This window comes from Pezoporus flaviventris, unplaced genomic scaffold, assembly GCF_033815535.1.
Source record: "Pezoporus flaviventris isolate CSIRO_AGI_PZ_B2104156 unplaced genomic scaffold, CSIRO_AGI_Pfla_v1 ptg000021l, whole genome shotgun sequence".
Lineage (NCBI taxonomy): Eukaryota > Metazoa > Chordata > Aves > Psittaciformes > Psittacidae > Pezoporus > Pezoporus flaviventris.
This window is the reverse complement of record NW_026892569.1, coordinates 12,114,618-12,140,895: the sequence shown is the minus strand read 5'-3', so window position 1 is coordinate 12,140,895 and position 26,278 is coordinate 12,114,618. Positions and strand designations below refer to the sequence as shown.

Genomic DNA, 26,278 nt, shown 5'->3' with positions numbered 1-26,278 from the left:
TCCCTAAGAGACCAGGCAAAGGCATTGTTTATTGAGGCTCTACCAGTGTTCCCTGCCCTCCCTGCTCCAGTCCCCTGCAGAGGCTCCGTCAGCACATCTACAAGCCCTGGTCCTTTCCTCTTCACTCACATGCCATCCCCATGCTCCTGTTCCTTCCTTCCTTCCCATACCCCGGGTTTCCTCCTTCTCCATCAAGGGCCAGATCTCATTTCCTGGATGGAATCACCAGGTCCATCACGAATCTGGCAGTCCTTGCTGAGATCTCAGAGAATCCTGGAATCCCACCCTGGTTTGTGTTGGAAGGACCTTAAAGCTCCTCCAGCTCCAACCCCTGCCATGGGCAGGGACCCCTTCCACTAGAGCAGCTTGCTCCAAGCCCCTGTGTCCAACCTGGCCTTGAACACTGCCAGGGATGGGGCAGCCACAGCTTCTCTGGGCACCCTGTGCCAGCGCCTCAGCACCCTCACAGGGAAGAGCTTCTGCCTAAGAGCTCATCTCAGTTTCCCCTCTTTCTTTTGTCCAGTGATGCTGTCCTGAGCACCAGTGCTCCCATCTAACCACAACACACTCTGGCTTCCGTGGACCAAGCATAGGTAAGGCAGCAGCCCCCAGTGCAAACTCCTCCCTGTTATATACCTTCCTCGGTACATATCCCTTAATGCCTTTTCCTTTTGCCTCCCCCCACCCTGAGTGATAACTATTGCCATTTCCCACCTCTTACTTGCACTGAATGAGCCTCAGATTCATCTCCCAGAGAGATTGCCAGAGAGAGATGAATTTAGGCAAGAGATCTATGGAGGCTTGGGGGGCTGATTGGGATATTTAAGTTTATCCCTGACTCACTGTCTTGCAAGTCTGATGCAAGAAGTGAGTCAGATCCCTCCAACACTGTTTGACCCGACCGCAGCAGTGTGCAGAGCTCATGTTGTTTTGCAAATGGAATAAAGTTCATTTAGCACAGCAGGCAGCTGCCTGTATTTGCTGTTAGCTGAAAGGCCTCTCACCTCAAAACAGCTTGCAGATCACTTGCCCCATCACTGCTCGCAGGTGGAATTAGCTCCTGAGAGCCACCAACGCTGGTGGAGGAGGTGGGTATTTGAGGAGGGACTCTTTTTCCCAAGGCAGGGTAAAGGTCCCTTCCCTGCCATGTTGAGTTCGTTGTGCTTGAGATGCTCTTGGCCCCTTTTAGGTACCCAGGATCCTGCCTGAAAGTGATCTCCTGCCTCTGGGCCTTCTCTCTTAGCAGTGATGCCAATATTGGTGTTAATGTAACTGTGCTTTTTTAGGCTGCTTTCTCTTCCTAGCTGTGACTGCTGTCATCACTGACACCCGCTTCCCATGGGTACCTTCAGCCTGTAGGATAATCCTCCTTTCCCCCCAGCTCAGCTGCAGGCAGGCATCTCCTGAGGCTGGTGGCTTAGGTAAGTCGCTACCCCTGACTCAGTTCTTGTCATGCTGAGCTCTCAATGTGTGTCTTCCTTGTGGATGTGCCTTGTTGACAACTGACAGTCATGGATGAACGGCTCACGCACTGATGGATGTCTGGTTTTTAGACATTTGGAGGTTAGGAGATGAAGTTGATGGAAATGCGTTTCCTAATACATACCTCCCACATTCTGCCACCATCTCCCCCTGTTGGCACCCTCTCCAGTCTCTGGTGGTCTGCTGTTTGCCCTCTCAGCCAGGTTCTGGTTCAGACTCTGCCCGTTGTCTTCCAACAGGAGACAAACTTCTACTACAGGTTGTATTTGCAGCTGAGCTCTATGGGGAGAGCATCAGCATTGCTGCACCTGGGCTGGGGGAAGGATTTGCCTGATTTACCTTCCCTTCCCCACGCACTGTGCTAAACCCAGGCCTTTGTGCTATGCTCATCCTGGGTCACAGCTCAGTCTCCTTCAGGTGGCAAACCCTGCAGCACCATTAATGTATGGCTGCTCAAGACAGCCCCTTGAAGCAGCCCATGTGGCTCCTCAGCCCTTACGTGGGCTTGGAGGCAGGCAAAGGAAGCTCCTGGCAGGTTTTCCTCCCAAACGTGGGGATGAGGGAGGAGGCGGCTGCAGTGATTGAGCTGACAAAAACTCTCGGCTCCTCTCTGGGTCTCAGCAGGCTCCAGAAGAGGGTTGGGAAGTGCCAAGTCCTTGGGCTGGCCCTGTCCCATGTGGAAGCTGCCTTCCAGTGTGGCTCAGGAGCCGCTGCTCGAGGTGATGTCTTTGTCATCGTGCTTATTCCTTCCTGCACCTCTCGCTCTGGGTGGATGGAGCTTTTCTGCTGGCTCATGCTTTTACAAGCATCCATCTCGCCCACTGGGACACCTTCCCATCCCCTGGTTCTAGAACAGCCATGCTGCAGCCAGGCCTCCCCAGGGATGCCTGGACACAGCCCTGGGAGGCTCAGCTCTGCCCTTGCTGGGAAACAGAATGCCTGAGCCCATTGGGACCAGGCAGGGCCTAAACAAGATGAAAACCCTCTCCTTCACCCAATGCAAACGGGTCTTTTGTCCATCATTTTTCTGCTGCACAGTGATGTTCCCTTTGCTTTAAAATGTGTTTGCCTGAAGGCAAATTATTAAACAGCATTTTGTGCAGATTTGCACCAATTTCAGTGCCAAACTCTTGCTGTTTCTATGCACTGAAGGCCTGATCCTGCTGGTGCTGAGCCATGGTTATGCCAAATTCCTCAGTAAAGCCTTTCAGCATTGCACAACACGCCTGTTCTATCGGTGGGGGGGAATGGGACATGCACAATCTCTTCTCGGGACAGACGTCTGAGCTGGATCCCGCTGGAATGACGTCAAAGGATGCAATGTTGAACCTCTTCCTGGCACAGGCAGAGCCCTGCCTGGCCATGTGCTGCTGCAGTGGCTGCTGCTGGTTTGACACGTGCAGCACGATTAATCAGTTACTGAATGGCAGCAGAGATGTGCTTCCATGCCCGGCTCTTCCCTGCAAATCCCTGCTGCTCCAGAAACCTCTGACTGGGAGCGCATGGAAGTTGTTTCGAAAAGGAGCATCCTCTGATGCTGACCTATGAGCACGTACAACTCCAGTGAGTTTGCAGCCTTTCCCATGCGTTTGGGACTCAGGCTGGCACAAGCAAATACGGGTTATCACAGAGATGCAGCAGGCAGCACAAAGGAGGATGCCAGGAAGTTGCTGGCTGTGGTTTAGTGCTCATCCCCATGGCACTGCTTAGGAGAATAGGAACACTTTATCTATAAGAAGCTATATTGACTGCTTGCTGCTGAGGTTTGGATTAGACATCAGGAAGAAGCTCTTCCTTGTCAGGGTGCTGAGGCACTGGCACAGGGTGCCCAGAGAAGCTGTGGCTGCCCCATCCCTGGCAGTGTTCAAGGCCAGGTTGGACACAGGGGCTTGCAGCAACCTGCTCTAGTGGAAGGGGTCCCTGCCCGTGGCAGGGGTTGGAACTGGATGTGCTTTAAAGGTCCGTTCCAACCCAAACCATTCTATGAGGTCTGCTGAAGGCAATGGTGGCAGCTGAAGCAGCACTCAGCTCGCACCCATCAGCCACAGTGAGATAAAGGTGATGTACATTGCTCCACCTGACTGCAATAGGGAAGGTTTCCCAGTGCTGTACAGCACATCCTTGGGGCAGAACAGACTTCCCCATGCCCCAGGGCACCCCAGCCTGTTGTGGTGTTGTGAAACCCCACTGTGCTGCTCAGCAGGACGTGATTCATTGTGACCTCTTGGCATCACTGCAAGCTTTGTCTGTGCCTCTCCGGCCCTTCACTGGACCTACCCACTGGTGAGGCAGCTGCTGACATTTCACATCTGCCAGACCTGGTCTGAAGTGGGCTGATTCAAGCCTTAGATGGGTGAAATGATGTTTGTGATTCAGTTGGCTGCGTGCTGGCCCATCCTAGGGTCCATCTGACAGCTCTGTGCATAGGTCAGGGGGAAAGAAAGAGTGTTTGACAGTGTAAGTTTTTATATGAATGCCCAGGCCGTTCTTGGATTCTTCCTAAAAAGGTGCTGACACATTAGGAACAGCTCCCAAGTTTTGCTTTTGGAAATACTGGCATTTTCCAAGCTGTAAATCCAGCAGGAGGAGTTCCAGCATCCGCTCCTTGAGGCAGCTCAGTGCTGTACTGTGGTCGCTGCTCCCTGGGCACTGCTGCACTTGGTGAATGCCTTAGGGAGAGCAAGAAAAGATGCTCTGCTATGTTAACAGGCATGTTATTGATGGCTCATTAGGTGAGGACTCTATAATAAGTAGAAAGCTGCATTAAAAAAGCTAGGCTTACAGAAATGGGAGAGATTGGGTTTTAGCAGGCAGAGCTAAGGTGCCTTTAAAACATGTAATTTTGAGCTGGAAATAGGACTGAGACAGGTCCTGAAAGCAAATATTTAATTACCAGATGATCAATTTTGATAAAGACCCAGGGTTTGTCATTGATTTCTTTCATTTCTGCTGAGCTCACCAGTGAAACTCCTGGTTAGCATTGGTGGTGCTGTGGGTCCCATCAGCAAATAACTTATGCTTGTGATTGCAATTGATTTTTGCATGCTAGAAGTGGAAAAACCTGACATCCCAGCAGCAACATCCTTTCTGTCTTCTCTGATAGTGATAACTCTCTTATTTCTGGGTGTAAAGGCAAAATCAGCTTTCTTGACTGGTGCCATTGAGGTTGTGAGAAGAAGGGCTGTTGAGGCAACGCTGTGCTCTTTGCAGGGCAGGAATTAGCCAGTGGGTACCTTAGGGGCTGCGAGACAAGAATTGCAAGGAGAATTACAATAGTGAACTTTCTCTGATGAGTTTGCATGATCAACACTTAACTGTAAGAGAAGGGTTGATTGACAGGGGCCACAGTGCCATCTAGAGAAGCCCCACTGCCCACACTGCTGCACAGGGTGATCACAATTAAATGCAAGCAGATCTGAACACTACTCAAGTGCTGAGGTTAAATTGGCTTTAGAGCCAAGGGAGCTGGATGTGCTGTGGCTCTGCAGCAGGCAGATCCCAAGCCCGCTTGGCCATGTACTGGATGATGTGCAAAGGTTTAGAGTTACCTTTTTCTCTAGTGCAAAATGAGCTAGGATGTCATTAAGTAGAGGTTATGGAAGAATCAAGTCATTAAACGGGATGTGATGTTTTCTGCCATTCAGTGATTAAAGGTTATTCTCGTAGGAGCTGACATATTCCTGGTGTCACTGGCATAGTTCAAGCATCCTGAAAAAAAGGGCTGTTTGTCATCCTTTTTCCTCTATGTTCTTCACCAGACAATTGAAGTGCATTTTAAGAACATCATTTTGTTCAGTGTTGTACAACGTGAAGATTATTATCCTTAGGGAACAGGTGGAGAAACCAAAGAGCGAGGAGATGAGGTGACTTGCTTCTGGCTGTGTAGACAACTAAATAGTAGCAGAACTAAGAAAGGATGTGGTTTCCTCTCAAGCCATGTTTATGGGAGGAAAAAAAAAAGCCAGTAATCTGAATTTAGCTGTCTGCTATTTCTCATGACGCCAATAGGGGTGAATATTTTGCTCCCAAACACCTACAGAATAAAGAAATGTGCATCTCTACCTCATGGGATGTATGACTAAACTGCCCCCAAACTTTCTGACAAGTCCAAGGTTGGTGTGAATGAAAACACTGGCTGGGATCACATCTGTATTGTGAGGATGAATAATCCAGGTCTGATTCAGTGTTTTTTCCTTCGTTGCTTCCATTGCTACCAAGGGCTCATTAGCAGAGGAAACAGCAGATTACATCACAACGGCTGATATTTTAAATGAGCAATCCATTTGCTCCAGCTTTTATTGTTTGTTTGCTTTTAATGATTCTGCTGAGGATAGCTGCCCTGCGACAAGGAAAGCAGGCAGCGCTCAACAGCAGCGCAATAAATCTGAGCCCAGGGTGACACCCATTGGGAAGAAGCTCCAGAGAGTGGTGCTGCTCAAAATAAATTGAGGCATGATTTTGAAAGCTCGCATGGAAGAAGGGAGTTTTGCCAACTATTACAATTGAGAGGAACTGCTGAGTGGGTAATTAGTCCCTGAGGAGCACGGGAGTCTGGACAAATGTAAGACAGAACAAGAAAGGGGGGGTGGAAAAGAGCGCATGAAGAATGAAGTTTAGAAAACAAGCTAGAACATTAGTCACAGGAGGGATATAGCTCAGCTTTCATGTAGCGTTTATTTGTGTGGTGAGCAGAAATGTTGTTCTTAACCCCTGTACTGAAGCAGGAAATAGGAACTTTATCTCTTTTGGGGGGCAGCTGGAACTGCTTTATTGAAGCTCATCTCTTTGATAAGAGAGTGAAGGGGAGGGCAAAGAAATGTGCTGAACAAAGTGCAAACTCAGCAAAGGGGACTCAGACTCCCCCATCATGAAGGCAGAGAAATTAGCTAGGGTTTAAAAGGTAATGCCCCCTAAAACATATCCTCATGGCCTGTCTACAATGCGTGGTCTCATTTGCCCCTGTGCTGAGCAGCACCCCAGCTTCAAAGAGGTGATTCCCCTACCCAGCATGTTGCAGGATCTTGGCATACCTCTGTGCTGGGTTTAGAAAGACTTGGTGAAACGCAAGTGCAAAGACAACTCGAAGTATGTGAGATACTTTTGAGGTGATGTAGTGCACATGAGGTTGGTCCTGCCATCCCAGAGCTCCTGGTGCGTAGTGCTACGCTAACTATTGAACTATAGACTTATCCATAGAGTTTCTACACTTGGTTTTTTTTTGTGGTTCATTGCTCCCATTACCATCTCAAGAGCAGCAATTTGCTAATCAGTCCTCTTTGTAGAACAGGACTAGTATTACTTGGCATGTTTGGTGCTAAGAAAGAAGAAGAATGTAATTCATGTGAGTGGAGAAGAAGGAAGCTTTGCAAAAACATCGGATGCATTCAGGTGTGAATCTGTGGAAATGGATCATATTCACTGAGCTGTGTGCTGGAAGGTTAATAGTAACATCAGAGCTGAAGGTTCAGGGTAAGACCCCCCCAATAGGATCTTCCCAATTCTGAGGATTTCACACTTTGGAACTGTCTCTATAACCTCCAAAGAGATTGAGTCAACCTCCCTGCTGGGCTCTTCCCTTGTCATGGGCTAAGGGATGGGGTCCCACCTGCCCATTCTGTGCCAATACCAGTTGGTGCTGTGCTGTTGCATTTCTGACCTGGCAATGCTCTGCTACGACCTGAGCGAAGGTTACTGATGGTTTCATGTAGTTTCATGTATTTTCATCTCGGTGTTTACTATTTAAGGTGAGCAAGAGGATTCCATGTGTTGGGTCACCCTCTCTGTTTCCCAATTCAATGCAAACGGCCAGACAGGCAGGCAGCTCTTCCTTGAGAACATTCCTGTTCTCTGCAGAGGTGTGCCAGCTCCTGCCAGACATGGTGTTGGCAGCGCACCATGGACACAACACGGTCATAGCTGTTCATCCCTGCAAACACTGCCTTCAAAACCACCATCTCCTCTCACCGCCCTGAGCCGCTTCACTGGAGTGCTCGGCACAAACGCCCCCAGCTCTGGCGTATTCCTTCCAGGAGAGGGCAGGGGAATACAGTTTATTGCAGATGCACTCCTGAGCTGGAGCCCGCATTCCGCATGTGGCTCATCTTCCCGTATGTGTTCCAGTCTGTTTCGCTTTCTTAACTTGGATGAGCAAAGGTAGGTGCTGAATCTCCTCGCAGTGAGTCAGTGGGTTACAGACCTGTCTGTCCCTGTGTCATCTTCAAGAGGGATAGTGGGGGTTTGGCTGCTTCCCTTGCTCTTGAGCCTCATGTCACATTGAAGGCACCGGCAGCTTCAGGACCGGTGTTTCAGCAGCGGAGCCCCAGCTCTTCTGTTTCATCTCATCATCAATCCAGGGGAGGCAGCAATGGGACAACTCGCCTGTCACACACTCAGCGCACCCGTATCCCCATAGAAGTGGTCCGATTCCCTCAGACATTCACAACCTTCACAGCTCCAGCTCTGCCAATAGATTAAAATGCAGGAGCTGTGCACGGAAACCCGAGGTTGGAGCTGGACCTGGCTAACGATGGCCTAGAGAAACAGCAGCCAGAAATCAGCTGGCATTTTCCCTCTCAGTATCTTAATGAATAAGAAGTTTGGGAGCGAATCAGGAACTCAGCTCCCCACTGTCTTTAATAGTCCAAAAGGGTATTATCATTAAAAAAAAACCTAAAATGGGTTTTATCCAGCTCATCACCCCCTGGACCTATGGCTCTGATTTGTAAAGACAACACAATTCCCAAACTAGTGAAGGAAAGGAAAGAAGCAAATCAATAGCCTGTCAGCCCTGCCGCACAGATGCCCTTTCAAGGCCAAAGAAATTAAGTCCTGAGGTTGTTGTTGCCGTTTCCACCTTGTCCTGCGGAACCACGGCCAGGGATAAGCATATTCTTTGTGTCAATACTTCTGTAGTACCCAGAGAACTCGCATTCCTTATCTATGAGTGTCAAGGACTGCTGAGTTAAAGTGGTCATAACAGCTCTGGAGAGCCTGACGGGCTTTTTTGTTCTCTCTGTGTCCATGTAAATGTTCCGGTGCTGAAAGGCGCAGCCCATCAGAGCTCAGCTGCACGCAACCATCGGCTTTGGGACACATGGAAGGGATCCAAAATAGGATTTGAACTTCCTTTTATTTTTTACTTTGATTTCCTTTTCTTCTTTCGTTGGAAAAGAGCAGCTTTGGTTTGTAAATCCCATGGAAATGTGCAAGTGATCAGTTCAGCCCGACTAACCCCTGTTTGGCCAAGTGGCTGGTTGGCTCATGGGGTTACTAATAGCCTGTTGCAAGAGTCAATAGTGAATTGCAGGGGCTGGGGCAGACATACCACAGGTGACCTCTAATCACAGCAAAGCACTTTACCCTGTGCAGCACAATCCCTCTTTTTGCCCATCCATGATTGTCAAGCAATTTGCCTGCCAGTCCCCTCAAAATCAAGATGTTTGTAATCCAGAGCTGCACAAACAACCTATAGGATATGGCAAAACCTGGGGCAGGAAAAATCGGCTTCCTACAGAAAGGCAAAGTGTGGGCAGAGCCAAACAATTCTTAGGTGTAAATTGTAGAGCCTTTTGCTGCTTTTCCCACCTTTAATGGGTCTGTGCTACGTGGCACAGCTCGGGAACAAGTGCAGCCTACGGTTTCTTTTTAACTTTCTAATGCAGCGCTATTATTATCTCCATGGAAATTTCAAAAGGCTTTAATGCCAAGGTTTATTTGTCTTTCCTGACTGGATCTTTAGCACACAGCCATCAGACAAAAGCCAATGAAAAGGTCCTTCACTTTGTATTAGCCCCGGTGTTTGACTGGGCTGTAGGAATGCTGGAAAGGTCGTCTGAGCCGGGGAACCAGTTTGACCAAAGTTCTCTCCCAAAAGGTGGCAACAGAAAGAGTGGAAAATCCCCAGGCGGGCTCACGGGACAGAGGAATTGTAAAAGGAGTTGGTGAGGAGATGAACAGAGGGAAGGGAATCTCTTAGTGACGAATGAAATGATGGGGCAGGGGACAAGAAAAATGTAGTTTACAGCAGGGAGCAGGGCTCAGTTTTGTTGCTGTACCAGGTGAAGGGTGCTGATGTGAGACATCGGTCACAGCTGCACAAAACCTCTTCCCCCAAAGCCTGTCCCAGCCCAGCAGTCATTCCTGGTTCTCAAGGAAGCTGGCAGCTAGAAGAGATCAGAAGTCATTATATCTATCTAGATCCGTGCTGTTCCTAAAAGCTCATAGGGCTTTCAGAACCCTGAGCACAATTCCGATGTGTGTTGGTTTATCAGGGGGCTCCAAAGGATGAAGCAGTAAATCAGTCCACAGCTTGAGAAGTGCTGCACTTCCAGGGGTGGATTGAAATGAGCTCTTAGGCAGAAGCTCTTCCCTGTGAGGGTGCTGAGGCGCTGGCACAGGGTGCCCAGAGAAGCTGTGGCTGCCCCATCCCTGGCAGTGTTCAAGGCCAGGTTGGACACAGGGGCTTGGAGCAAGCTGCTCTAGTGGAAGGGGTCCCTGCCCGTGGCAGGGGGTGGAGCTGGATGAGCTTTAAGGTCCCTTCCAACCCAAACCATTCCATGATTCTATGAAAACTAAGATTGTAACTGATGGTTGTTTCAGTGGTAATAAACATCATCAGGGAGGTTCCTATTTGTATAGCTGCCAAGTCAAATTCCATTTAAGCCCAGTTTCGAGGGCTTGGGATTTTAGCTCTATCTGTATCTCTTTGCATTGCATCAAGCTAAACTTCACCTACTTGGGGAATAAAGGGTTTTAATTGAGAAAAAGCAGAAAAGGAAGGTTTGCCAAAAATCTATTTTGGGTAAAAATACTTCAGACCAGTGTTGTCACTAATGTAATGCTTTTTACATCAGTGAAGTTACGCTAATGCAAAACTTGGCCCTGATGTACTTGTATAAATATAGTATCTAGGAATTTGATGAGTGTGGATTTGTGCATTATTCATGGAGAGAACGTTAGGAAGAGCGAGGTCTGTGCAGGAGAGCAGAGCCCTGAGCACCCCCAGGTCCTTTGGCCATCCTCACAGCCCTCAAAAGGGTGCACAGACCTGTTGTCACACGGCTGCATCCTGGTATCCCCGTGTGCACATTCCCAATGATGTGAAAAATGGGAAAACGAATGGGAAAAGCCACTGACTGAGCAGAAAACCTCCCTGGTGCTGCAGCTGGCTCCCCTGCAGCTTCCTCTGCTGGCCTTTGCCTCTGCGGAAGTTAAATACGGGTCCTGATCCATGCTGAACATTGCGTAACCACAGTGTGAGTGTGTGTGTATATATCTATACACATAAATATTTGTGTGTATATATGTATTTAAGTGTATGCATCTATATGAAAAGCTACTGAATGACTGCAATACTGGGGGGGCACCCCAATCCCCCCCTCAGGCAGGAAAGGGGCAGGTATGAGATCTGGGGCTTGCACTCTTCCAAGGACTTGCTCATCTCCAGGAGCCTCTACAGGTCCATGTGCTTGCACCTCTTCAGGGACTCACACAGCTGCAGGAGTGTGCAAAGCTCCAGTTGTGCACATCCATCCAGGCAGGGCCTTGCACACTTCAGGAGCATGCAGAACTCCAAGTGCCTCCCTCCAGGGATTTGCACGCTTCCAGGACTGTGCACCCACCCAGGGATTTGCACAGCATCAGGAGCATGCATCCCTGCAGGGATTTGCACACATCCAGCAGTGTGCACACCTCCACGAGCATGCAAAACTGCAGGGGTCTTCATCCCCAAAGGGATTTGGACAATTTAGGAGCATGCATCCCTGCAATGATTCACACACTTTAGGAGCATGCATTCCTGCAGGGATTTGGACATTTTAGGAGCATACATCCCTTTAGTGATTTGCACACTTTAGGGGCATGCATCCCCGCAGTGATATGCACACTTTGGGAGCATGCATCCCTTCAGTGATTTGCACACTTTAGGAGCATTCATCCCTGCAAGGATTCACACACTTTAGGAGCATGCATTCCTGCAAGGATTCACACACTTTAGGAGCATGCATTCCTGCAGGGATTCACACACTTTAGGAGCATTCATCCCTGCAAGGATTCACACACTTTAGGAGCATGCATTCCTGCAGGGATTCACACACTTTAGGAGCATGCATCCCTGCAGTGATTTGCACACATTAGGAGCATGCATTCCTGCAAGGATTCACACACTTTAGGAGCATGCATCCCTGCAGTGATTTGCACACTTTAGGAGCATGCATCCCTGCAGTGATTTGGACATTCTAGGAGCATGCATCCCTGCCTGCAGTGATTTGCCCTCCCCGCAGCAGATGGCTATGCACGCTTTGGGAGCGCGCTCCCCATGGATTTACACAACCGAGGAGCGCACACCCCTATGGATTCGCACACTCGAGCACACGCACACCCGCTCGCAGGCGCCGCCACCTCCGGCCCCTATCGCCACCGCCTCTCGCCCATGCTCCGCCGCGGGGGCCGGGCCGGGCGGGACCGCGGCTCCCATTGAGGCCGGTGTCGGTCCGGCCCCCGCCGCGGAGGGACCAATGGGGGCAGCGGACGCGGTCGAGCCTCTCCCCGGCCTCCCCCGCCGCCGCCGGGCTCCCGTCCGGAGCGGGGATATAGTACTACGGGAGCGGGGCCGCGCTCCGCAGCCGTGCACCCGCCTCCCGGGGGAGCTGCGCCCGCCGCCCGCCGCTCCGCGGGCCTCTTGTCCCGGCTCCCGCCGCTGGTTCCGCTCCGTTCTGCGCCTTTATTCCTTTAATTAGTTGTGGTTCCTGTAATTATTTTTTGCTTTTTATTTTGTGGGGAGTTTTTTCCTTTTTTTCAATTTTTTTTCTTTTTTTTTGTCTGTTTTTTGTTTGTTTTTTTTTTTCCCATTATTTTTGCCGCCTTCTGCTCGTTCTTGGTATTATTCTTGGTATTTCTCCCCCCTCCCGGCCCGCAGAGGAGTTCAGGTAAGGGTGTACGAAGGGCGCGGAGCATTACGCAGGTGCGCATCGCGCCAGCGGCCCCCCTGCGCCCCGTTACCGGGGGGGGGGAAGGCTTGGGGGGGATGTGTTTAACCTCCCACCCCCCTCCGTGTCCAGGGAGCAGCGGTACAAACTCCAAAAGCCGTGCCGCGGGGGGGGGAGTTCGGGGTTGTTTTCATGCTGAGGCTGAGTCGTGACAGGCGCGGGGGGGGGATGATGCCGGGTATCGCGATAAGGGGACAGCGCCGGGTTGGGGGGGGGGGGATTGGACCCCCCAAAACTCCTGAGAACGGATGTAGGGAGCACGAAACCAACTATAATGAGGTGGGAATTGCCCCCACCCCGGCTTTATCCGGAGGTGCGGGTGTGGGTTCGCCTCGGGGGCTCTGTCGGCTGAGATAGGGCTTCCTCGCAATGAAACCACGACTGGGGATGGAGGGGGCATAGCTCTGGGAAATGAGCCTTTGGGAATGTGCCTGCAGCTTCCCAGAGGGGCTGGTTTGGGGAAAAAAACAACGGGGAGACCCGAAACACAACACCCCCCCCCCCCTCCGTGTCCAGGGAGCAGCGCAGCCACCTTGCACAACAGATGGGCGCAAACGCGTTTCCTCCTGGCTTTTGCCTTATGTATTCATTTACCCGTTTATTTATTAAGGGGGTTTTAATCCCCTCCCCATGCATTTCTAGTTTAGCTTCTTAGAAGTGCCAGGCCTGGTTCGGTGCCTGGTTTATGGCTCTGTTTGGCTGCGGAGCAGGGGTCAGCCTGAAGAGATTTAAAGTCTTTGGGGGAACAAGAGAAAACGCTGAGGAGATCAGATCAGTCCTAAACTAGAAAAAGCTGTAGCAGCGCACATAGGAAACCGGTGTCGGTGCTTCAGAGCCCTTGAACTGGTGTGGGATCGGTTGTGCTGCTCTGACCACCCCAACGGGACAGGCTGGGGAGCACATCCCGTGTCTGGGCAAGTTCCCAGGACTTTCCGTTTTAACGTTACTTTGAGTCAGAATGTGCCTTCTCTGCTCTCTTTTTTTTTGCGGGGAGCTTGCTGCTATTTTCTGTAGCTGGCGATGGGTTTTAAACAGAACAAGATGTTTCTGGCAGAAAGGACATCATAACAACGCAGGGAACTTAAACGTTGGAGGCAGCTGTGCTGCTGAGCAGCTGCTGTATTTCACTCCAGAAGCAGCTGGTTTTGGGCGGCTTGGGCACTGCGGTCCCCATCGAGGTGTTTGCAGGCTCTTAGAGATGAAAGTGCTTCATGTAAACAGCATCGTTACTGTTCATAGCGTGCGCAGCCCTGGCTTGTTTGGGTTTGTTTGGTTCTGGTTTGGGCTGTGCCTTCAAGCAAAGTGAGGATGAAAGCTTTCTGGTTGTTGGGCTGGCCTTGGGGATAAAATATAGCCCGGGCCTGATCCTGCATTCCAGGCATTCCCCTGAATCTTCTTGGCTGCTCTGCAAGTTTTGAGAGTGCACAGAAAGCAGATCTGGCCCGTGATGTTCTTGGATCTATTTTCCTCTTGACAGTCCCCTCTCAAAATGACTCTGGTTACACCGAGTGACATTGCTCCTTGTCAAAAGAGATGGGGAACATGCATGCTGGCTATTCGCTGCCAAGGGACCTCAGGCACAGCAGTTGCTGGGGGTTTGTTGTTCCAACCCCCCCCCCCCCCCCCTTTAAGCCCTTATTCAAGTTACAGCTTAGCTCTATTCCCAGTGAAATATATGGATATTTTGGTATGTGGCTTCCTAGTTGTCACAGGCATTTAAAGAGAACTTGAGCTGTCTATGTTAAATAACTTTACCAGGTGCAATCGGTGCACGCTGCTTCCCCGCATGCCGCTTTCCTTACCGAAACCCCACATTTCAGTCCAGATTTCAACCACCATTCCTTAGAAATGGAAGAGAGGGAGGATCAGAAACCATCCAAGGGCAAGGCCTCCTTTCTGCCCCACACCTCATGAGGTAGGAGCAAGCTGCTTGAGTGAATTCTGACTGGAAGGCAATGCAAACTTCTCGGCAGCAGGTTGTGCTTTCTCTTTGAAAGCTGGGAAGAGCCCAGCTCTGGGACTTCAGCTGGGGGAACTTCCCATCCTGCGTGTTCAGCTCTTCTGACTCTTCACTTTTACTATAAGACATGATTATAGGCTAAGGTCACAAAGCAGAGCCGCTAACCTCCGCGTGAACTTCCTCGTGCTCGGCGCATGTGGGTATTTCATTATCGGGTCAGAGGCTCTGCTGACTGACAGGCTGTGCACGCCAGGAAAGTCTGCAATCTCACTTTTAAGTCTTCCTTTCAACCTGCCCCTGCTTCCATTCCCCCATGTGTGAATGGAGGAGGAAGCTGTATCTTTAAGAAACATGTTTTGGTTTAGGTCCCCCCCCACCCCGTTTCCTATGAAACATTATTAAGTGCTGCCAATGGGATGGAGCCCTTTAAGGGTGTTGTGTAAAACACCTCGCTCTGCATTCACTGCAGCACTAAGATGCCTTCTGATTCTTCTCCGGAGAAGGCAAAGACAGGGCAAAACGTGGCGATCGGGCAGCAAGGATGCTCTGCAGCAGCAGTAACAACCATCCCCTTCCCTGCACAGAACTGGGAGCTATTGACTATTCATGGCAAAGCGCGGCCAAAGCGGCAGAGCCTGTGGAAAATGACAGCGTGTAACAAGATTGAGTGGCATTTCCTTCGCGCCGGGTCACATGCCTCCCAATTCACACACACACAAACCCTCATACGCTGATCAAATGACTCCTATCTCTGCAGCCCGCATACCTTCCACAGAAAGAGTTGTTTTATTATGCACATGGACAGCTCTGTTTTCAATCAGTCACCTTGAGCGGATGACTGAGGGCCAGTGTTCGCTCCATCTGGAGGGCGCTGCGTTTGCTCTCCAAGAGGCAGAGTCTCCATCCGTAAGCAATTTATTCATTTTTCCTTTGGGAAAGGGGGGAAAAGAAAGAAAACAAATATGCAGATTCCTTCCTCCCCCCGCCTCCACCTTCCCCTACCCATAAACCTTCCTAGGAAGTTTGCATGGCTTAGCTGGGAAAGCGCAGGACTGTCGGCTGCGCTCGGAAGGATGGATTTTGCCCTCGTGCCTCCATGGCTCGCAGTAGGATTATGGATCGCGTGAATGGGGGGGGAATGGGGAGCACTTGCTGTGGGTCACAGCGCATTGAGGTGCTGGGGGTCAAATGAGCCCTCCCAGTTTAGCACGAGGTTGGGATCACCTTTACCTCCGTACCTGGAGTATGGAGTGGTGAGGTGACACCAGCCACCCGCTGCCCTGCCAGCCCATGGTTAATGAGCTCAGTGCAGCACCAGCCTTATTAAGGGCAGTGCAGGTGATGCTGACGTTGGCACACTGATTCATTACATCTGGAGGGGAAAATCCGCCTCCTGGATGCTGAAGCACAGTAAATATTTTTGGCTCCTGACAGATTGATCCTTGCATTATGCTGATTAGCCTGTATTTGTGGAACTGGGGAAGTTAAAAATAAGGTTGGTGGAAATCTACAAGAGATAAGGGAAGGATTTGTGTTTATGGCCACCAGCAATAACCTCCTTTTCTATATTTTTGGGGTGGTTTTATTTTTGGTGGTACAGATTTCAACACTTTCTTTTTTTCTCCCCATTCTTTCCTTTGGCTTTAAGGCTCCCTCTTAGCTGAAAGCCCATCATTTATCTTCTCTGTCCAGTAATATCCTGTAAATCCAGAGCGCACCCCGTTGGGAAATGAGTTCTGAAAGAATTCTTTTGCAAGCATCTGGTGCAATCCCATGAAATGCTTCGGCCCTGACAGTCCTTAGGGGGTGGTACAGACGTACCAAAGCGTGTAGCAGCATGTGTACTCAGTGAGGCTGGGTGCTTCGGCCTTTCCTGCGGGCTAGAGAGTTTTACGAGCCTCAGTACATGGACATAAATGATTAAACCGACTTCTGACTGTGGCTGTTTTGTTCTCCTACACTCAGGCTCTCACCTGAACTTTCACCGCCTGGTATATGCTGTTGGGATATCCATAAGAGATCGCCCAGGAATGGTGGATCACTTGCTGCCTACTGATGAATCCTTTTCATCTACAAGATCTCCCCTTGGATACTTTGGGGACATGACAGCAGGGGTGAGGTCCTACCAGATGCTGCCCTCTCCCCTGTCTGAAGATGACAGCGACTCGTCCAGCTTTTGTTCTTGCTCCAGCCCTGACTCCCAGGTTCTCAGCTCCAGCTATGGAAGCACATCCAGTGCAGAAAGTCAGGACAGTATCTTAGACTACTTGTTGTCCCAGGCATCTTTGGGGAATGCCGCAGCATCATGGTGGGACAAAAGGAGACTTCAGCCGATAGTGAAAGAGGAGTACTTTAGGTTGCCTGAATTTGCTGTGGATATGGAAGACTCAGGACCATTTCAGCCCACGCTTGAGGAAATTGAGGAATTTCTGGAGGAGAACATGGAGCTGGAGCTCAAAGAAAGACCTAAAAGCGAGACCAAGGACTTGAGAGCTTGCAGCCAAGTTTCTGTTGCTTCGCTACAGCAAAAAGACCATATGTTACCCAGCGCCAGTTTAAAAGAGAGCAAAAATGAACAGTCGAGCAGCTCAACAACGGAAGGTGGCCAAGCTTCAAACGGAGGAGTGTCCCTGGAGAATGGGATACCGGTTATGCTCCAAATTCAGCCTGTACAGATCAAACAGGAGTCCAACACGAGCCCCACTTCCCAAGGACCAGCACAAGAGAACATTAAAATTGCCCAGCTCCTAGTCAACATCCAAGGACAAACATTTGCCCTTGTGCCTCAGATAGTTCAGTCGTCCAATTTGAACTTGTCCTCTAAGTTTGTCCGCATCGCTCCCGTCCCCATCGCCGCCAAGCCAATTGGGCCAGGAGGCATGATCCCGGGGCAGACGGGCATCATCATGGGTCAGAAGTTTCAGAAGAACCCTGCAGCAGAACTGATTAAAATGCACAAATGCTCTTTCCCGGGTTGCACCAAGATGTACACGAAGAGCAGCCACTTGAAAGCCCATCTGAGGAGGCACACAGGGGAAAAGCCCTTCGCCTGCACGTGGCCGGGGTGCGGATGGAGGTCAGTATCGGGGTGCAGCGCTACCCAATCCCCCTTCCCCTTTTGACTCCATTGACCTGACTTGCTGAGCAAGTGGGTTTGCACTCTGGTTTGTAAAGTGCTTCTCTTCCCAAAACTTACTCGGTTGGTTTGAGAATTAAGACCTTTCTCTTCCTGTTAGGTGATGGAGGGGCTTTGAGAAATGAACTAGCAGAGCATCCCCTGCCTGGCACCTAAGTGTCTTCAAAACTAGCTCATCATAGCTTGTATTTCACTCCAAGAGGGTCAGGTTAAGCTTGTTACCACCAGCAATACCTTATGTTCACATTGCTTTGGTTGCAACACACAGGCTGCAGCAGATCCTTGGGGGGGGTGCGAGCTGAGGGCTGCAGGTGGTTTAGGATGGTTTAGTGCAGAATCACTGCACGTGGCTCAGCTGCATAGGGCTAAATGTGATCACTGAAGGGCTGTGATAAGCAAATGAGCGTGGTTAGGAGCAGTATTCTGTGCAGTTTCATGGTAAACATACCTCATCCCACTCCTGGAAATGCTGGCAGTGACAGCCTGGCATGCTCTGGGGTTTTATTCTCTCTGCCTTGATTCAGGAAGATGAGTGGGTGGCACTCGAAGTTGCAAAAAGCTGTCAGATGCAACAACAGAACCAGAAGGCTGCAGTGGAGTTAAGCACTGCTTGAATGGGAGATTGCAGTTTGGTTGAGCAAAACGTTTCTCAGAGGGCATCTCCCGATTTATTTGATTTATTTACTTCTTATTTTTAATACTAGTTGAAAAATTGAGGCTGTTTTTAAAAGCCAACTTTTGATATCAAGGAAAGTTTGATGGAAGCTTTCCTCCCTCGTTCCAATAAGCTGCGTTACGAGCCTGCCTGCTGGCGACCCTTAATTCACAGCGCCACAAGTGAGGATGGCAGAAACCAAAATCTCAGCTCCCTTGCAGTAAGTTAAACCAGATTTCTCACAGAAGACTATCCTGCAGAGCTTTAGCGAGCAATGTCTAACGAGGAAATGGGCTGTGATCACGGGCAACAGACGAGGTAAAAAGTAACAGGCGAGGGTTGTGTAAAAATGCAAGTATGTGAGACACGCAGCAGTTAGAGATGGCTGGCTTGGTTTGAGGGAAAAGGTCAGAGTGGGGCTGAATCTCTGCTCCCCAGTGGGGCCAGCTTGAAATTTGCCTCTGAGATCAATGGCATTGATTTTCTTTCCCTTTTCGGTTTGTGGTGGCTCTACAAACTGGGGGTGATTCTCTTTCCTTTTGTCCTGGTGGCACTTCTCATGAGCTGGGCTGCTCAGGATGCACTGACATTAAGCCATGTTATTTAGCTCACTGGTCCCATACAGGCTGATCTGCTCCTGACCTGCAGTAGAGGCACTCGCTCCTCTTGATTTGCTTTCCAGAGTACATGCAGGCAGCAGATGTGCCTCCTGCCTGCAAACATGCCTGTGAGTGTTGTGTTGGCTTCCCTTGTGCTGGGATGTGAGCAAACCCCTTGGTTTTGTGACAGATGCACGTAGCACGTGAGGGTTTGTCTGATCCACGCTGAGGTTTATACAATGCACACAGGGACTTCTATGGCTCAGGATGACCTTCTCCAGGCCTGTCTTATTTCAAAGCTGGCAGTCCCCAGGCTGCAAAACCAAGGGGAACATGTAGGAAAAACATGACGTGGTAAGGGATGGAGATTGAGTTTACACTGGGGTGCCTGCCTTCTGCCAGCATTACAGTGAATGGTGTGGATCAGAAGGAGGGTGCAGGGGTGAGGTGGGACAGGAGAAGTGCAAGTCCTGCATCCAGGAGCACCCTGAACTTTCACTCTCAGCCAGCCACACGTTTTCAAAGACGGGGATCCCAACAGGGATGAGAAATCCATCACCTCAGCTATGAGAACGTCTGTGCTGTGCACAAACGGTGTCTGGAAGGGCTTTTCAGACTCTCTGTTGCTGTTTGTCCTGTTGCATTTCACTGACCCCCAACACCCCCAAACTTCAGAAGGGCTCTGCTCTGAGGGGGAGGTTTATAGCCAGCAGGAGAGGCAGCGCTTGGGGAGTCGCTTCCTGAGCTCACAGCGATCCTTAGCACCAGCCTGAGGTTGCGGCACGTCCCCTGCGCGGCTGCTCCCACATCAAAGGCCAGACCCGGTCCAGCTCTGCATTACCAGTCCCCTTTCATCAATAAAGCTTGTTTACCTTTTCCAGAAGTTCAGCGAGAGCCGTGATCTCACATGACTTCACTCGAATGCATCTGGACTCGCTGTCTGCCCCCAGTTTATATCAGCACAGATGAATCTAAGCCCTAAACCGCTGCTGGGCTCTGCTTTCCTCCTCCTTTCCCGGCAAGCTTGTGCTTGCGCATTTACCTTTTCACCAAGGGCACTTCAGACCTGACCTCACTGAAGATGGCAATCTCAAAACCAATACCAAATGTTGCCTAGCACCAAGTGGCTGAGCTGTGGAGTGGGTTAAACCTTTCCCAGCTGGGAAATACACAGCCCTGCTATGGCGAGGTTGCATGCTTTACATGCACCAAGGTAGGGGTGTACGCACAGCAAACCGTTTTCTAACCCCTAGGACAGTGGGAGCACCGCGGCCTCTTGAGGAGGCTGAACCCTGTTTGCTTGTGCCCTTCCTTGGCACAGGGCAAGAGCTGTTTTCAGTGCTTGCAGAGCTGTTCATCAGTGGCCGGTGACCCGTTGTGTTCAATCCGCACTGTACCGGTCGGCGCGCTGATCCATGTCGTGCCAGTTTATACCTTTGGCACACGGCAACCTCTGGTTAGTACTGGTCCTGAGACCAGAAACCAGAGCTGCAGCATGGGCTGGTCCCCAGCGGCTGTGTCATGGCATGGAGCAGGGCAAGCTCTATCTCTCCCCTGGTGCAGCAGTGTACAAAGCTGCAGTTGTAAGGCTGGAGGGATTAGGCAATCGCCTCTCAACGCCCTGTGCATCTTCTGCCTGGTGGCACTTCCCCGCTCTGCACGTGACAGTGGGCAGTACAAGCTCTGCCTGCTTTGGTAGGGAGGGTTTAAAGGCTTATAATGCATGTGGTTGGGAGCGTGTATTGGGACCGAGCAAGCGTGGGGAGGATTGTGTGTGGGGCAGGTCAGGGCAGGCGTCTCGCATTGGTGTTTTTTGGTGGTGCTGTGCAAAAGGGTTTGTGGGTGTGTAGGAGGTGTGCTGGTTTGACACAAGGGAGCTTTGGGGATGGGGAGATGAATATGGAAGTTCAAGCCTGGCTTGGAGCAACCTGCTCTAGTGGAAGGTGTCCCTGCCCATAGCAGGGGGTTGGAACTGGATGAGCTTTAAGGTCCCTTCCAACACAAACGATTCAATCAGTCTAGAGCCTCCTCTCCTCTGTGGAGAAGAGGTACAGCCTGAGTCAGTCTCAATGGCTGGTAGCCATGGTAGGAACCATGGAGCACCAGGCTGAAGCTATTGTCCTTTCCTGCCCTGAGAGCCACGCAGCAATGTCACTGTATGGCTGGGAGACGCAGGACACGTCCTACACATCAGGGAGCTGCAGGATTTATCTTCAAGGGAGATGTAGTTACAGCTCCTTTGAGGTCCCACCATGTAGAAGGATGAAGGAGAGTCTTCTGGTTGCTGTGGAATTGCCCAGATCCCTCCACCTTCCATTAGAAGGAGGAATCCCTCTGGAAACACCAGTGAGCCAGGATAGTGAAGTGTTCCTTGCTCTTACATGGGTTTTGTTTGAATTTGCCATACCACTGGGGTTTACTTGCAGTTTTCTGGGGGTGATGTCAGTGCCAGAACGTGCTGCAAATACCCTTTCACTGTAGAGCGAGGCCACCAGGTCCCCCCGGCTTCCTTGCCCTAACCTTTGCGTTGTTTTTGTGTAAACACCCCAACAGCTTGAGGTTTATTTCTGTGGGCTCTGTAAGATGATCTTTCCATGACTGCTGGGGAACAGCGTTGCAACATTCCTGCCTCTTCAGCTAAGGACATCGCTATGAGGCACAGTGTATTTTTATCGGATGAACTCATCCGAGCTCATTCCTGACGTGCGCCTCTTGCTCCCCCACCGTCCATGCAGCTCCCACCGAAATGCACTCGTGGAGCTCTCCTGTGGGATTAGACATGTGCCGCTGCACTTCTGTGGCACATGGTGACCTCGATGGCCATGGGCATGGGACACCCCAGCCACATCTGGTTTTACTCCTTCCGGTGATAAGCCTGTATATAAGAGAACTGCTCTTTGCAGAGGTGCTTTTGCCTCTCTTTTCCCTTGTCTCTGGATGTGGTTGTCACCACTGGCCACCGCCCTGAGGCCCACTGAGGCAGTTCATGTAGGAACATCCTGCCCTCTCCAGAAAGATGCTGAGTCCTATGCATCCGTAGCTCTACAACAGCAACCCCCTCCAAGGATGTAGCACTGGGACTAGTGCACTGCTAACAACTTGGCCTTGCTGCTTCCATGTCCAGACTGTGGTTTTGGGAAGCCATGGATGGAAGAAGCATGGGTGCCAGAGAAAGCAAACGTGCAATTACTAGGGGTGAAGAGAAACCTCTGTCATAGCCTTTATGTCCCAGGCAAGGAACAGGTTCATGGCTCCATTAGGGCATCTGCCTGTTGCTGTTAATGGTGAGTTTGATTCTTTCGTCATGGAGATACAAAAGCAAGGAAAGGGAGAATGGGAAGAGAAAGGGTGAAGGAATCTCCTTTACAAATCCTCCTGGGAATGATGTGTCAGCACCATATCTTACCCACAGCGAGTATCTGCATCTGCTTTGTGCTGGCTGAACGCTCTCTGGGTTGCATCACTGGGCTGGAGAGCTGCAGGAAACACTCCCAGCTTTCCCAGTGCCTGTGCCCTGTCTCTCAACTGGGAGATCAGAGCTCATTGCAACTTTTATGTGGACACTTGTTTTTCTTGCATGAAGGACTCATTCACTCTTGCATGAAGGCCCTGTTTTCCCCTTTTCATGAGAAGTGTGTTCGCCTCGTTGGCGATGTGATATTTTGCTCCAGAAAGGCACAGTTTTCTACATGTTCTTCCCCCCATTTATTCAGAGAGTGCCCATGACTTCATTTATTTATTGTAAATAAACAGCTGATCCCGTTTCTTGCAAGCCCTCTTTCTGTGCCCCTCTTTGTCCCTGCTCTGGCAACAAAACACTTCATTGCCCTTTGTCAGGCAGCAAATCTTTTGTACCCATCTGGACGGGGCTGTTGTAGTGTGACATTATCAGTTAACCCTCTGGCTCCCAGTGTCCAAGTGCCCCGCTGTTAAGAGTGAAGGATTAACTGGTTTGAGTTCAGGGTGGCTATTTGGGGTTTTTTCTGTGGAGGTGGAAGGTGCAAACCAGATCAAATTGAAATGACTCTGGGAGACATTGTTGGTAATGAAATGCTCAACGTTGAGTTCAATTTACCCACCAAGTGACTATGCTAATGGCTGTTACAATGTTGAGCATCTCTGGTACTGAGATGTTAACAGCTCTTTATTTAGCCCAAAGGAGTAGGTACAAGAGCCAAAGTTTCTGCTGGATCTGCTAAGCCATGTAGCTTCTGGGGAGCTCTGTCTGGCTGTTACCTGTGGGTCCATCTCAAACTAGGTGCAGTTACTGGGTGTCTGTTGTGCTTGTGTCTGTGGGAGCTCGGAGCAGATCTCATGCAGGATGCTGGGTGTTATCTTTGCTTGAGAAGTGTCCTTGCTTGGATTTGCAGGGGAGAGGTTATGGAACAGGCTTTGAAAGGGACTGGTAGAGGGATCAAGAGCAGTGCTGGTTTTGTTAAGCTGTACCCGTGCTATTTGGTATAGGACAAGGTTGGTACAAACGCATTGCTCGGAGCCCGGATTTGATGTGGGATGAAGTTGATGGCTGTGTGCTTCCTTCCATCACTGCCGCTGGCTTGGGACCAGACCGGCTGTGTTGTGTGTCCCTTTCAGTTTGCATGTTTGGGCTTTGCCACAAATGCAGTGTCCCAATGGCCTCAGGGGTCTCTTTTATGCCGTGAGATGCTGAGCAATGTAAACCCCGTTTCCCTGACCAGGCTTCTCTTCTCCCTCAGGTTCTCCAGGTCAGACGAGCTGTCCCGGCACAGGCGCTCCCACTCAGGGGTGAAGCCCTACCAGTGTCCTGTCTGCGAGAAGAAGTTTGCTCGGAGCGACCACTTGTCCAAACACGTCAAGGTGCATCGCTTCCCGCGAAGCAACCGCTCCATCCGCTCCGTGAACTGACCGGGCCCGCTCCCCCCTTCCCGCCCAGCACATCCCGCAGCAGCCGACGACAGCACTTTGCTCACCACGTTTCTAGTGATAATTTATTTGTCTCCACGGAACAGTCAATGCTGTTACTTGATACCACCGTGTCCGAGTGTCCCATGTCCTTTAAAGATGATTTGAGAATGAAGTTCCTTTTGGGTCAGGGGAGGGGGATGCTTCTTCCTCTTTGTCTTCTTGTTTAAGGATGTTATTTTCCTTATTTCCTTCTATCTTTCCCTCCTTCGCTGCTGCTTCTTTTGGAAATTATAGTGTTTTATTTTTAGCTGTTTTCTGCTGCACAGGAAAATGTAAGAGTTGCTTGCTGCTAGTTAATTATAGCCCTGGCATTCCTGAGGGCTTTGCTCATGTACAGGCCATTCATTGTGAGTTTTTATTAAGCTGCTCTATTTGTCCAGTTTGGAAACAGCAAATTCCTTTGGAAATGAAAACAACTCCTTTGTTTTTGGGTCGCCTGAGCCAAGGATTTGTAGGGGGCTGGCTATAGGAGGAGGAACAGTGGGAGTTGGGGACAGGGGGAGGCAAGGCATGGAGAGTGCTGGAATGTGCCTCTGCACCTCTCTGGTTTCTCCAGCTCACATTTACCTTTTCCTTGGCTAGGGCTATATATAAATATTTATGTATATATATTCATACTTACATATATATATATATGTATTTAAGCAAAGGAATATCCCAAACAAACCTGGAAGCTCAGGATGGATGAAATGGCTTGGAGTGGAGCCTTTTGGCATGGCTAAGTGCATACTGTGTGCATGCTTCTCCTGTCCTTTTCCTCTGTGGGGTGAAGGATGCCCATGTGTTGAAGGAAACACTGCTTCCTTTGACTCTGGTCTGCAGCATCCACTGTCTTTAGCAGACGAGCTGTTGTCTAGCACAAAAGCAGCAGGAAGATGTTTGTGAGAGTGGCTGAGCTCTACTCCTGTTTCTGCCTCTGTCCACTTGTGTGATCTTGGGGGAGAAACCAGAGCACCAGCTTGGAGGTGCCTGGTGGTCCTGGTGAGCACCAGGCATCCCAAGCATCCACTGCGAGCCATTGCCTCGCTGGTTGGAGCTAAAGTCTCTGTCTGCTGGCCAGCAGGGTCTTGTAGGATGGACCTGTACCCAAGGGAGGGTAGGAGCCATCGTGGCATGGTAGGACAGCACCTTGACATCTGGGTCTAAGGGTGATCTTCTCCTTGCCGACAGCCATGTCAGAGCTCCATGCAGCTGGGGTGGGCGAACGGGTGAGAACAGTAGCCAAAAGAAACAAATTGGTGTGGTAGCTGGCTAAGAAGGGAATTAAAACAGATAATCAGATGGTAGCAGGCAATGATTGTGTTTGTGTTTCCTCTCGTTTGGGTTCTGTTGTTTTTTTTTCCTTTTGAACTCTGGCGATTGTAAGAAGCTTTAGGAGAAAATAGAATTCAGTGATTAGGAACAATTTCATAATGGATGTTGCATTTCCTTTCCATTCGCAGGCGGCATCTGTTTGTCTTTTTGTTGGCAAAATGGGAAATGGGAAGCTGCGATTCTAGCGCTAGGCAGAGCAGGAGCCCGCGCTGTGCCAGAACAGCAGGTCTAGCTAAGGCAAATGCATTCCTTTTGTCCTCTAGAAATTAATATGAATGAACTATCATCTATTGACTGGTTTATATCACATCCTATGAATGTATGTAAATAAAACTGTACATAGATGCTATATCTATATAAAATATCTTTTAATAACGTATCAAATTTGTGTAAATTGGAAACAAAAAAATACCTATAAAACCAGTGTACATAAGTTACAATTCTGTATATTTTCTTTTGTTCTTCATAAGAAATATATTTACTTTGACAATAAAATGAAAATGGAAATTTTAAATCCCTTCTTGAAATTATTATTCGTTAATTTCCTTTGTAATGAGGATAATAGCGCTTGAAATTCTGATTCACCTGGATGTAACCTTTCAGGTGCTGGGTAACAGGGAGAGGATGGAACAGATCTGGAGTTGCCTTCAGTTTCCTCATCTCAGAAGGTTTCTGGGGGGCAAGAGATGCTCCAGCTCTCCCTTCACCGCAGACCTCACGCCTCGCCTGGCAGCAGCACTGGGACCCAAATGCCTCCTGTGGTTTCTGACCGCTATGGAACAGGGCTGCAGCTGCAGCAAAACTGTGGTTAGTAAATGAGAGCGAGCAGGTTTTGAGGCAATTCAAGCTCTAGTGGTTAGCGTGAACGAGGAAGGGCTTCAGAGTCTGCTTCAGACTGCGGCGGTGACTCACTGTGTGACCCGGGACAGAGGACTCGATTGCCACGTGCTGCAGTTCCCTTTCTTGTAAAACAACAATAATAACGCATCATAGGGATGCTGTGGGACTTAATAAACGTTTTTGTGATCCTTGGATGGAAGGAGCAAGCAGTAAGACCAGCAGTCACAGGATTAGATTATGTAAGAAAGGCTTGGCATGGCAGAGGTCTTGGTGCCAAGGCGCTTCAGTTGGCTCTTCCGTAAATCCCACGTCTGAAAGAGTGATGTGAAGGATCTGTGGTCCGAAGCATGCCTCAGGCCTGAG

The 26,278-nt window shown here is 50.0% G+C and overlaps 1 protein-coding gene across 5 annotated transcripts; it reads left to right on the top strand.

Annotated features, from left to right (window-relative positions):
• The first annotated feature begins 968 nt into the window (after positions 1 to 968).
• On the top strand, positions 969 to 25,589 carry KLF15 (KLF transcription factor 15). Of its 5 annotated transcripts, XM_061456075.1 has the most exons (4): positions 969 to 1,088; positions 1,305 to 1,421; positions 16,393 to 17,503; positions 23,533 to 25,589. In XM_061456075.1, exons 3-4 carry the CDS (start codon positions 16,458 to 16,460, stop codon positions 23,699 to 23,701), a joined length of 1,215 nt encoding a protein of 404 aa, XP_061312059.1. In that variant the 5' UTR covers positions 969 to 1,088; positions 1,305 to 1,421; positions 16,393 to 16,457; the 3' UTR covers positions 23,702 to 25,589. The 5 variants fall into 5 exon arrangements, with proteins under 5 accessions (XP_061312059.1, XP_061312061.1, XP_061312058.1 ...); XM_061456077.1 differs by lacking the exon at positions 969 to 1,088 and having other exon boundaries at positions 1,236 to 1,421; XM_061456074.1 differs by lacking the exons at positions 969 to 1,088; positions 1,305 to 1,421 and adding an exon at positions 12,287 to 12,407.
• Positions 25,590 to 26,278: the final 689 nt, after the last annotated feature.

Bases quoted from the DNA above. Each gene is read 5' to 3' on its own strand.
- KLF15 (XM_061456073.1), top strand. From the start codon at position 16,344: ATGATTAAACCGACTTCTGACTGTGGCTGTTTTGTTCTCCTACACTCA. The intron at 17,504-23,532 runs GTCAGTATCGGG...CTTCTCCCTCAG, and splicing joins TGGCCGGGGTGCGGATGGAG to GTTCTCCAGGTCAGACGAGC.